Source organism: Petaurus breviceps, unplaced genomic scaffold (genome assembly GCF_028583685.1).
Source record: "Petaurus breviceps papuanus isolate PSGF00001 unplaced genomic scaffold, PetGlider_PUasm1.0 90633, whole genome shotgun sequence".
Classification (NCBI taxonomy): domain Eukaryota; kingdom Metazoa; phylum Chordata; class Mammalia; order Diprotodontia; family Petauridae; genus Petaurus; species Petaurus breviceps.
In genome coordinates, this window is record NW_027187293.1 from 7,269,097 (window position 1) to 7,281,637 (window position 12,541).

The 12,541-nt window shown below is 34.8% G+C and overlaps 1 protein-coding gene across 1 annotated transcript in view; it reads right to left on the reverse strand.

Annotated features, from left to right (window-relative positions):
* The window catches only part of RYR2 (ryanodine receptor 2), an 864,696-nt gene that overhangs the window by 93,236 nt on the left and 758,919 nt on the right, over window positions 1-12,541 (reverse strand). The window contains exon 82 of the mRNA XM_069064486.1: window positions 5,672-5,748. Within this exon, the coding sequence (XP_068920587.1) occupies window positions 5,672-5,748 (77 nt within the window). The remainder of the gene's footprint in view (window positions 1-5,671; window positions 5,749-12,541) is intronic.

The following is a 12,541-nucleotide window of genomic DNA, read 5'->3' on the forward strand; positions in this document are numbered from 1 at the left end:
TCAAAATATTTCAATGAAAATGAGAACATGAATAAAAACGTGAAGAGATTTTCAAATCTCTAATTTGCAAATCAATATGTATAAAAAGTATGTTTCCTGGAACCCTACAGTTCAGAGATTAGAAATTCTATGACAAAATGTTACTTGTGATATTAGATCTTGGTGTATGGAGAAACACTAAAGTGTGAATCCTGTCTTTTTTACTCATTAGCTCTGTGACCAAAAACAAAGCAATTAACATCTCTGAGAAAAATAATTCCAAAATTGCACCTAGTTTTGCTTTACCTGCTTAATCTCATAGAAACTTACTGGATTTACATTTTGTTTGGTGCACATAATTTTGCCTTTCCAGAAGAAACCAGGAAAGTCTGTCTTTTAATGTTTGGCTCATGTCTCTCTATAAGGTGCCAACTTTGAAAAAAAAATCAGGAAGCCACGTTTGCTCAAAGATATCTGTGGACATAAGGCTTCTGGCAATATTTTTTAAATATAATTGTATCTGATTAAAAGATAAGAAATCTATCTCAATCAGACACACATAGCTCTCTTCCTGATTTGATTTCAAGAGAGTAGTCACCTGTATGTTCTTTATTAATTGGGCAGGTATATTGTATATCCAGCTTCACATTACTCTCTTTTTTCCAGGACTCTGAGATTAGTGCTTGAGATGCCTTCCTTTTCTTTGCTTCTGATGTCAGTAAAGGCTGCTCACTTCTTATCTCTGATATAACTTGTTATATATGTGAAACGATAGAGAAATACCAAAGTACCATTACTGTATTGAAATTCACACTGAAAGGAGTGAATTCCCCAGACACAGAGCTGTCTATAAAACATACTTAACTATCTGTTAACTACAATGTAGTCCTTTGTGTGCCATGACTTAGAGGTGTTTTGATACATGGATGATGTATGCAAAATTAAAGTATTATATATTAGTTATTATAAATTTTCTCCAAAGTTTTAAATGGGAAATCATATGAAGTCATGTACAAAAAATAAATTTCCTATGCAACATATCAGCTTAGTTAATATTCTGTCCTTAAATTTTCCTAAACATCAATTTACCTCAGAGAAATTATGTGTTCCTGAACTTTGGACAGCATTTATGGGTTCCATTAATATGTTTCCTGACATTGAAAATTATTCACTTTTAGTCTGTGGCTCACAAATATGTTCTCTTTCTTCCACAAACTGAATCAAAGCCCTTTGTCACCTTAGCTTCCATTCACACCCTAATAAGTACACAATATCTTGTATATGGCAAACAGTTAAGAAATGTTTGTTGAATTTAATTTACTTAGAAAAGCACAGTCATGTTGCCTTCTCTTTTCTTCTCTTAAAAATTACACTGCTTCTTGGTTGGGACTGGGGAAGCTGTTAAAATAATCTTTCCAGACAATGGCCTTCTTGTGATGGCTGGATTTAGTTTGAAGTGATTTCTTCAATCCATAATCTTTTAAAATTAATAATAATATCAATAGGGGCAGCTAGGTGGTGCAGTGAGTAGAGTGCCAGCCCCGGAGTCAGGAGGACCTGAGTTCGGATCCGGCCTCAGACACTTAACACACACACACACACACACACACACACACACACACACACACACACAAACCTAGCCATGTGACCTTGGGCAAATTACTTAACCCCAATTGCCCTCCAAAAAGCAAAATAAAAATAATAATAATAGCAATAACATTAATACCTTTCTGAATAATATCAGAGATGACAAAATTCCATTTTATAGATCTAATGTATTCTAAAGAACTAGAGAAATAAAAAGCTGTGACCAAATTTTAAGTAAACTTTAGGCCATTAGCATATTTCGAATCAATTTCATTCAGCTGACATCTAGTACAATCATGCTTAAAGAGCTCAGGAATTATTTTTCATTTGATTTGTGTATAGAAGGTAGGCTACATTTAGTGATTTGGCTTATAGATAAAAATGAGTTTCTTTAACTTTTCAAAAATCTTTCAAACAAATTTTCTCACTTGTTTATAATAATAAATTGTGTGTAGACAAAGCAGATAATATTATCCTAATTTTATGGTTTGGGACACTAAAAACCAAAGAGTGGTGGAAGGTAGTGGCTAATTAATGTCCACAACAAGTCTATAACAATTCTTTTAGGATCACTATTCTTTTCATGACATTATGCTGACTGAATTCAATAGTAAATTCAAGACAATAAACATTAATTAGGTACTTTTCTTGTGCAAGGTACTGTTCTAGGCTTTGGAGAATACAAAAACAAAAATTACAACAATCCATGACCTCAAAGAATATATATTATACTCAACAATAAACTCATTTCCACATTGGAAGAGCTCAATCTAGGAGCCCACTAAATGAACATTCATAATGACAAAGACTGTGAACTTTTAGAAGACTGGATATGACCTACAAATTTTGGAAAAATTAACCCTTTCCAGGCCTCATTTTGTTCATCTTTAAAATAACAGGGCTGGACTAGATTTAATCTTCCACTGTACCTAAGTCACATATTGATATGAAATCTATGTACCCTCTTCCTTCCTAAGTCTCTACCTTCTATGCCATCTTAGCCTCTCTTTTTCCTTCCTGACCATACTGTACTATTTATCTCTACTCTTTAATCCATCTTTAATTTTTTCTGCTTAACTGGATACTCAGGACTCTTCAACCACATAATGCTCAAGTTTCTCCCTTTCTTAATAAATTCTTCCACACATTCCTATCATCTTCTTTGCAGCATTTTACACTGTTGTCTGTCTTCTTGATGCTTTTTCCTTTTCTACACCCCATCCTTCTTTCTTATAGTTCTCCTTCCTCTCTTACCACTCCTGCCCTTGCTCCTTTGGTGGTTCTTTATTCTCCCTAATCCTTAAAATACAAGTGATTCTTGGCCATATATTTATATATTCTCTTACTCAGTGATCCTTTGCCATGTACTTAGTGATTATTACCCCATGCAGAAGATTCTTACAGCTTTAGATCCCTAGCCCAAATCTTTCCTCAGAGCTTCAGTCTTCCAGTGGTTCATCTTCCATCAAAGCTTAGCCCCACACTTTAATTTGTTTTTGTAGAAGTACCACCATCTTTTTAGCAGACTAAAATCACTTTAGATTCTTTCCTCTCTCTCAATCCCCACATCTTCTGTAATAACTCTTTCATCCCTTCTCTCTACTCACATGGAAACCACCATACATTAGGCTTTCACTACCTCACAGAGATTAATTATAATTATAATAATTTAGCCTCATAACAAGTATTTCTGCCTCTATGTTATCCCATTTTCACACTGCTGATAAAGTAATCTTCCTGATACACTGCTCTGATCATGTGATTTTTTTTTTACTCAAAAACTTCAGTGATTCCCTCTGAAGAATAAAGCACAGAGACATGTATTTTTATTCACTTAATTTCCTACCTTACTGATGTCCTGGATTTCATGATCTCCAGAAACTCATCATTCTGCAAGATGAAATCAATTCTGAAACTCACATGAAATCAGCACCCTTTGCCCTTAGGGTTGCCCTCTTACTAGAGAGGGTGAGGGATGGAAGTGAACATCTGGGAATTCCTGTCAGATCATCTGTCTGAGGAGGACACTCAGAGAAATTACATCCTACTGATCTCTTAGAGTTCATGATCTCTTAAAATTCATCATTCTAGGGGTGGCTAGGTGGTGCAGTAAATAGAGCACTGGCCCTAGAGTAAGGATGACCTGAGTTCAAATCTGGCCTCAGACACTTAACACTTACTAGCCCTGTGACCTCGGGCAAGTCACTTAACCCCAATTACTCGGCCTTCCCGCCTCCAAAAAGCAAAAAAATAAAAAAAACCATCATTCTGTAAAGTGAATTCAACTCTAATTCATACTTTCTCATACTTCCTCAGATCATTTCTCACCCTGGCTACAGTAGTTTATCATGGTTCTACTACTGGGTACCCTCACACTACCCTGCGTTTTCAATTTCTTTTTATGTGTTGTCTTCTCCCATTAGATTATGAGTTTGTTGAGGGTAGGAACTATCTTAAATCAACTTTTATTTTCATTGGACTAAGTATAGTGCCTGGCACATAGTAAAAGCTTAATCAATATTTATTGACTCACTCTAACTCACAATGATTTGTTTAGCTTGACTATACTTATTTATTATAAGGGAGACTTTATTTGACTGGTGAGAGTTGGTGAGTATTGAGAGTAATGCACAAAAAGAAGACAACAAAGATTCAATCGACATTAAAAGTTAACACATGAGAGTAACATTCAGAAAGGGTGGCACATAATTTTATTAATTGGATGTTAAATCTAATACACATTTTAAAGAATCCAAACTATATAAAACAGTTCATAATTTTACATATAATTATCTTTTCTCCTCTTCCTGGTATAGTAAAAATTCATATTTGCTAAGTACAATAAAATAATTTTTTAAAGTATAAATTCCTAATTCAAGGACTAAAGTCCTACCTCTAGGCCACAAATGTGCCTCCAATCTGCCAGTCAGAGCTTATTGTTTACTATTTCCCTTCAGGAACACTGTTTTAGCCAAACCAGATTATTCTGCCTCCCCCATTTTCACCTTCTCTTTTCATATCTATTTATTTGTTTAGACTCTCTCTCTCTTTCTCAGGCCTGGAATCAACTTTGTCCCATTGCTTTCTTCAAGGCAAAACTCTACTCCATCAAGATTTCCCCTCTCTCAAGCCCCTCCTCAATCTGAAAATTATCAGTTTCCTCTTGAAATTTCTCATAATAGTTTTCTATGCTTTTATGACACTCCCTCTCATATCATTGTGTTTCCCATACCTCCATCCCCCAGAAATCAGGGTCTATGTCATATGTATATTTATATCCTTACTGTCTAACATACAGCTTCAAAAATATTAAGTACTTAATAAATGATCTTCTTAGGCCTCATTCTTCCTGGCCTCTTCAGCAGCTTTTTAGATTGTTATCTACAATTTCTTCGTGGATACACTCCTTTTTTGGTTTCTGTGATATTGCTCTTACTAGTTCTACTGCCACCTGTCTGACAACTCCCTTTGGGTATCCTTTGATTTATCATCAATCACGTCCTGCTGCCTAACTGGGAGTTTCTTCTAAGACTCTTTCTTGATTTTCTTTCTTCTCTCTATACCCTCTTTTTTAGCAATCTCATCAGCACTAGCCAATTTTTCTAACCTTATTTCACATCAAATCTCTCTTCCCTACCTTACTTACTGATATCCTAGTCAAATAGACTTACTTACTCTCCTTTGTGCAGAACAATTTGTCTTTTACCTGGTGGTTTTGCTTAGGCAAGCCTACATATTTGAAATGTTCTGCCACCCACACAAAGTTGATTCTGATTCCATTCTTCCTTAGAGCTCTACCCTACATGAAATTACTCTGTATTTACTTCTGTAAGTACTAATTAGAATGTAATTCCTTGAAGGTAGGAATTATTTCCTTTTTTGTCTTTGTATGCTTAGACCCCAAAATGGTGACCTTCACATAGCAAGTACTTAATGTTTATTGAATTAAAGTGAAAGTCACTTTGAATTTCAATAATTATTTCCTTTTCAGAAGCCTAACTACATGAAAGAAATTAACCTTCTTCATTATGATATAGTATATATTTTATACTTATAAAATGTTTAAAGAAAAATGCTGATTGATTGAAAGAAGGTATTTTCTTACCTACATGACTGCATCAGGCCAGCAAGGCTCTGAAAGAAGCCCACATCCTTTTTCTCCTTGAGGTAGTCAAGCATTTTCTACAGCAAATACATAAATCACATACTCACTGAATACAAAACAAAATATTTGATCATTTTGATCAATGTAGATGAATATACATTGCTTGTGAAGAATATCAATATCTCTGCAATGACATACTGTCAGATAAGTAAAAGCAATATAGCAATAAATTCATATACATGAGTGAATGTATGTGACATGAAACAGTGAAGTTGTTTTTCCATGAACACCAAAAAAATCAGTGAAATATGTTTATTTCCCTCTGCCTTCAGAGAAATCTGGAATAAAGTTTTTGAGGTTCTAGAACAAAGAAAATCATAGTGGTGTCAGCATGGAGATGACTCCAAAAAAAGATTAGTAAACTAAAAATGGTTTCCAAAAACAGCACTATAATTTGAAAATTGTAAATGATTCTAATTAGTACCATATTTAGAAATTCAGTCCCCTCTATTATCACCCTTATAAAGTATCACATCATTAAACCTTGGAAATTGTTTCAATGTATTTTTAGAATGATTTTTGGAATCAAGAAGCAAAAACATTGAATTAAGGCTTAAACAATTTATGTGACACATTTTCATCCCAGTTTATTATCACATTGCATTGGGAAATTATAAATAAATTATTTCTGCTATTAAAACTTAAAAATATCACAGTATATGGAAAATAAGTTCACTCAAAAATTATGACAAACTCTTTTATGAGGATAAAAATCCATCACACCTCTCAATTTTGGGGGAGAAATATACTCACTTGGGAAGAGCCCTAGATTTGGAATCAAAAGACCTGAATTTGAAATCTAGCTCTGCAATGTAGTATGTTTGTAACCCTAAGTGCAAGTCACTTAATCTCTACTATCCACAACATCCTTAGCAATAAAATGAGGGGGCTGAATTAGATGACCTTTAAGCAGCCTTCAAGTTCTAAATCTATGATCCCATGACAATAAATAAGAAAATAAAAACTCTCTGTATCCTCTGACGATGTTAGGTCAAATATCTAAACTATCTTAGTGGACTTAAGTATGACCATCTACAGGAAACTTTCCTGATTCCCCCAACCAACTAGTGCCCATTCTTCCTAATTAATAACCTTATATTTATTACATATTCTATATGCACATATACATATAACATCAATTATATGTATATTTCTTGTCCATGTATATATAAATGCATGCATATTTTCTCTATACTCATTTGCATAGAGAAAATATGAACATGTCTCCTCCAGAAGAATATAAGCTTCCTGAAAGCAGGGATAATATCCTTTGCACTTGTATTCTCAGCACATAATAGATAGTATGTACTTAATAAATGTTTTTAATTGGTTATTAAGTAATTAACATTTTATAAATCTTTCCTTGTGTGAATAAGACCCCTAACTAAGCCTAGAGGACAAATAAATGTGCTGTAACTACTTATTAGTAGAATAAGGTTGTGGAATCTCAACCTCTGGAGTTAAAGAATGGACAAGATTGGAAGGGTTTCTCAGGATACCTCATAAATACTACATTTTCATAATTCTACAGACTCAGTATGAAAGTCTTCAAATAACAGAATACAAGACCAGAAGTTAAATCCATATAACTAAATATATAATATAGAAAAGGTGAGCATTATCTTTATTAAAATCAGGGAGGGAAACAGGATGGTTCATTTTGAGCATAAGAACCACAGCATCATGGGAGCACAGACCTATAGGTGAAAGGAACTTCAGAAGCAAAAAGAAAGGGCTGGCAACACTGTGAGGGCCTATGAGAAAGGAAATAAGAATGCCAACATCTATGAAATATAATGATAATCATTAAATATCATATTTTGGCCAAAGTATGAATTAATTAAACAGACTGCTTTGCCTCATTTTAAAAAACGCTCTTTTTCTGCATCAGCAAACCCAAAGACCAGATAAGGCTGGAAGTAGGATTTAAAACAGGCATCCTGAGATCATAAATTCCAAACAGACCTAACTTTGTCTTTGCTCTTGGAGAACACCTCTCCTTATGTCAACAAAGCAGAAGAAGCCTACTTTATGGACCTTAAGGACAAGACCCTCAACTAGAGGCATTAACTTGAGTAATGGGACTTTTTTTCTTATCTTAATATTTTCTGAACATATAAGATGTTATGGAATGTTAATGGTAAAGAAAACACAGATATTCTGGATCATAATTTCAATTGACACTGTCAAGTCTCTTGTTTTATTGTATTTACCATTTATTCAATTAAGAAAATCCCTTTTGGCGTGGCTGGCAGAGGCAGGTCCCAAAGGGGCCTGATCAACTTGGAGGACAAGTCATCCCACCAGCCACAAGGGCCACTACCAGGCCTATCACCAAAGGGCTGGGACTGGAAAGAGCAAGGTAAGAAGCAAATACAGGGGCCCCTGTCCTGGACAGCAAATACTCCTGGGGCTACCACTTCATAGCCCAGAAATTAAAAAAAAAAAAAAAGGCCCCTATCAGGGACTCCAAAGGCCAGGATGACAGAGTGAACCTCACCTCCTCCAAACCTCCCCTCTGACCCTGAAAACATAGTAACTCTTGCCCCAGGGCAAAACCCTCTACAGTAAAGGCTTGGGATCCCTAAAGGAAGGGCGTGGCTAGGGCCCTGCCTCAAAATGGGTAAAAAGCAAACTACAAAGACAAAGATTCTGGAGTCCTACTATCCTCAGAGGGAGGAACCAAACTCAGAGGGAGACAATGTGGACTCCACACCCACAGCTGACACATCAACAGGGAATGGGTCCCAAGCACAGAAAGCTCTCTTAGATGAGATCAAGGGGAATTTTGAAAAGCAAATGAGAGAGATAGAAGACAAAATGAATAATTTTCTCAAAACCAAAACAGCAGAATTAGAAAAACCTTATAATGAAGAAAACATCTCTCTAAAAAGAAAAGTGTATGATATGGAAAAGGAGCTCCAAAAATTAACCAAGAAAAATGATTTGCTAAAAACTAGAATCAACCAAATTGGAACAAAAAACCCTATGAGGAACCAAAAATTAGTCAAACAAAACAACAAGAAAGAAATATTAGAAAAAGAGGTAAAATACCTCAAAGAAAAAATAACTGACCTGGAAAACAGATCCAGGAGAGATAATCTGAGAATCATAGGCCTACCTGAAAATCATGATGAAAAAATCAGCCTGGACAACGTTCTCCAAGAGCTCATTAAGGAAAACTGCCCTGAGATACTAGAACCGGAGGGTAAAATAGAAATCTAGAGAATCCACTTAACACCTCCTGAAAGAGATACCAAACTGAAAAGTCCTTGAAATGTTGTGGTCAAACTCCAAAACTACCAGATAAAAGAGAAAATACTTCAAGAGGCCAGAAAGAAACAATTCAAATATTGAGGGTCCACAGGGAGGATTGCACAGGATTTGGCAGCCTCTACACTGAAAGATCAGAGGCAGTGGAATACAATTTTCTGGAAGGCAAAAGAGCTTGGGTTACAACCAAGGATCACATACCCAGCGAGTCTGAGCATATTCTTCCAGGCAAAGAGATGGTCATTCAACAGTATAACAGAGTTCCAGACCTTCTTGATAAAAAAGCCAGAACTCAATGGAAAATTCAACCTCCAATTACAAGATGCAACAGTGACATAGAAAGGTGAACAAGGAAAAAACACACATAGCTATCTGATAAGAGCAAACTGGTTATAGACAAGTAGAGGGTATGAGTATAAAATACACAAAATGACGATTAAAAAAAATCTTATTAAGGGCTACAAAGGGACTGCAATGGAAGAAAGGGAATGAATGAAGTGGAAAAGGGTAAATTATGCCACACAAAGAAGCATAAAAACTGTGTAACAGAGGAAAAGAAGGGAGGGAGATGAGTATTACATGAGCTTCCATTGGTTCTGGTGCAAGGAGGGAATAACAACCAGTTAAGCATAGGATGCTATGGAGAAAAAATGCAAAAAGTATCATTTTAGAGGGAAAGAGGGGAGGGAGAGGAGCTTTGCATGAGATTTTTTCCTGTCACTTGTGGTGCAAAGAAGAAATAACATACTTCATTAAGTATAAAAATATCCTACAGGCAGTAGGAGGGGGAAAGGGCTACAAAAGGGGGGGAAGGTGGTTAGTAGGGAGGGATGAAGTAAAGGGAAAAGGGAGAAAAAGGGAGGGGGGCTTATAAGGGAATACTGAGGGATGTTGTGGTCAAAAAGAAAACTATTGGGGGGGAAGGGAGAAGGCGGGAAAATATGAACATTAACAGGAGCGGGAATAGGATGGAGGGAAAGAAACAGATAAAAATCATAATTGTAAATGTGAATGGAATGAACTCTCCCATAAAATGGGGACAGATAGCAGAATGGATTAAAAATCATATATATTCCTACAATATGCTGTTTAGAAGAAACACATCTGAAACAGAGGGATACACACAGGGTAAAGGTAAAAGGCTGGAGTAAAATATATCATGCCTCAGCTAAAGTAAAAAAAAGCAGGGGTAGCAATACTTAACTCAGATAAAGCAAAAGCAAAAGCTGACCTAATTAAAAGAGATAAGGAAGGAAACTATATCCTGTTAAAAGGCACCATCGAGAATGAAGCAATATCATTACTTAACATATATGCACCAAGTGGTATAGCATCCAAATTCCTAGAGGAGAAGGTAAAGGAATTAGAGGAAGAAATGGATAGCAAAACTATACTAGTGGGAGACCTTAATCTCCCCCTCTCTGAACTTGATAAATCTAACCTCAAAATAAACAAGAAAGAAGTTAAGGAAGTGAACAGGATTTCAGAGAGGATAGGTATGATAGATCTCTGGAGAAAACTGAATGGGGATAAAAAGGAATATACTTTCTTCTCAGCGGTTCATGGCACATACTCAAAAACTGACCACATTCTAGGGCATAAAAACCTCACAATTCCATGGAGTAAGGCAGAAATATTTAATGCATCCTTCTCAGATCATATGCAATAAAAATTATATGCAATAAAGGGCCATTGAAAGACAGACTAAAAACTAGTTGGAAATTAAACAATTTAATCCTAAAGAATGAGTGGGTCAAACAAGAAATTATAGAAACAATCAGTAATTTCAATCAAGAGAATGATAATAATGAGACAACATACCAAAATCTGTGGGATGCATTAAAGGCAGTTCTTAGGGGAAGTTTTATATCCCTGAGTGCATACATGATTAAATTAGAGAAAAGGGAGGCCAACGAATTAGGCATGCAATTGGAAAACCTAGAACAAGAACAAATTCAAAATCCCCAATTAAATACTAAATTAGAAATATTGAAAACCAAAGGAGAGATTAATAAAATTGAAATTAAGAAAACTATTGAATTAATAAATAAAACTAAGAGCTGGTTATATGAAAAAAAAACAACAACAAAATTGATAGACCCTTAGTCAATGTGATAAAAAAAAAGAAAGAAGAAAACCAAATTATGAGTATCAAAAATGAAAAGGGTGAATCTATCTCCAATGAAGAAGAAATCAAAACAATAATTAGGAATTATTTTTCCCAATTGTATGCACATAAATTTGACAATCTTAGGGAAATGAATGAGTATTTACAAAAATACAAGTTGCCCAGATTAACTGAAGAGGAAGTAAATTACTTAAATAACCCCATCTCAGAAGAAGAAATTGAACAAGCCATCAGTCAACTCCCTAGGAAAAAATCTCCAGGGCCAGACGGATTTACTAGTGAATTCTATAATATATTTAAACAATTCATTGCAATACTCTACAAAATTTGGGAAAATTAGTGAAGAAGGAGTCCTACCAAATTCTTTTTATGACACAAATATGGTACTGATACCTAAATCAGGAAGAGATAAAACAGAGAAAGAAAATTATAGACCAATCTCCTTCATGAATATAGATGCAAAAATTCTAAATAAAATACTAGCAAAAAGACTACAGCAACTTATCTCAAGAATAATACACTTTGATCAGGTAGGATTTATTCCAGGAATGCAAGGATGGTTTAATATTAGGAAAACCATCAGTATAATTGATCATATCAACAATAAATCTAGTAGAAACTACATAATCATCTCAATAGATGCAGAAAAGGCTTTTGACAAAATACAACAACCATTCCTATTGAAAACATTAGAAAATATAGGAATAAATGGAGCCTTCCTTAAAATATTAGACAGCATCTATTTAAAGCCATCAGCAAGTATTATATGTAATGGGGAGAAGCTAGAAGCATTTCCCATAAGATCAGGGGTGAAACAAGGGTGTCCACTATCACCCCTCTTATTCAATCTGGTACTAGAAATGTTAGTAGTAGCAATTAGAGAAGAAAAAGAAATCAAAGGAATCAAATTACACAAAGAAGAGACCAAGCTATCACTCTTTGTAGATGATATGATGATATACTTAGAGAATCCTAGAGAAGCAAGTAAAAAACTACTTGAGACAAAAAATAAATTTGGCAAAGTTGCAGGATATAAAATAAACCCACATAAATCCTCGGTATTCCTATATATTTCCAATGAAATTCAACAGCAAGAGACAGAAAGAGAAATCCCATTTAAAGTTACTGTAGACATTATAAAATATTTGGGAATCTACCTGCCAAAACAAACCCAGGACTTATATGACCACAACTACAAAACACTTTTCACACAAATAAAGTCAGATCTAACTAATTGGAAAAATATCAATTGCTTGTGTCTGGGTCGAGCTAATATAATAAAAATAACAATTTTACCTAAATTAAATTATATATTTATTGCCATACCAATTAATTGACCAAAAAACTACTGTATAGAGCTAGAAAAAAATAGTAACAAAATTCATTTGGAAGAATAAATGGTCCAGAAT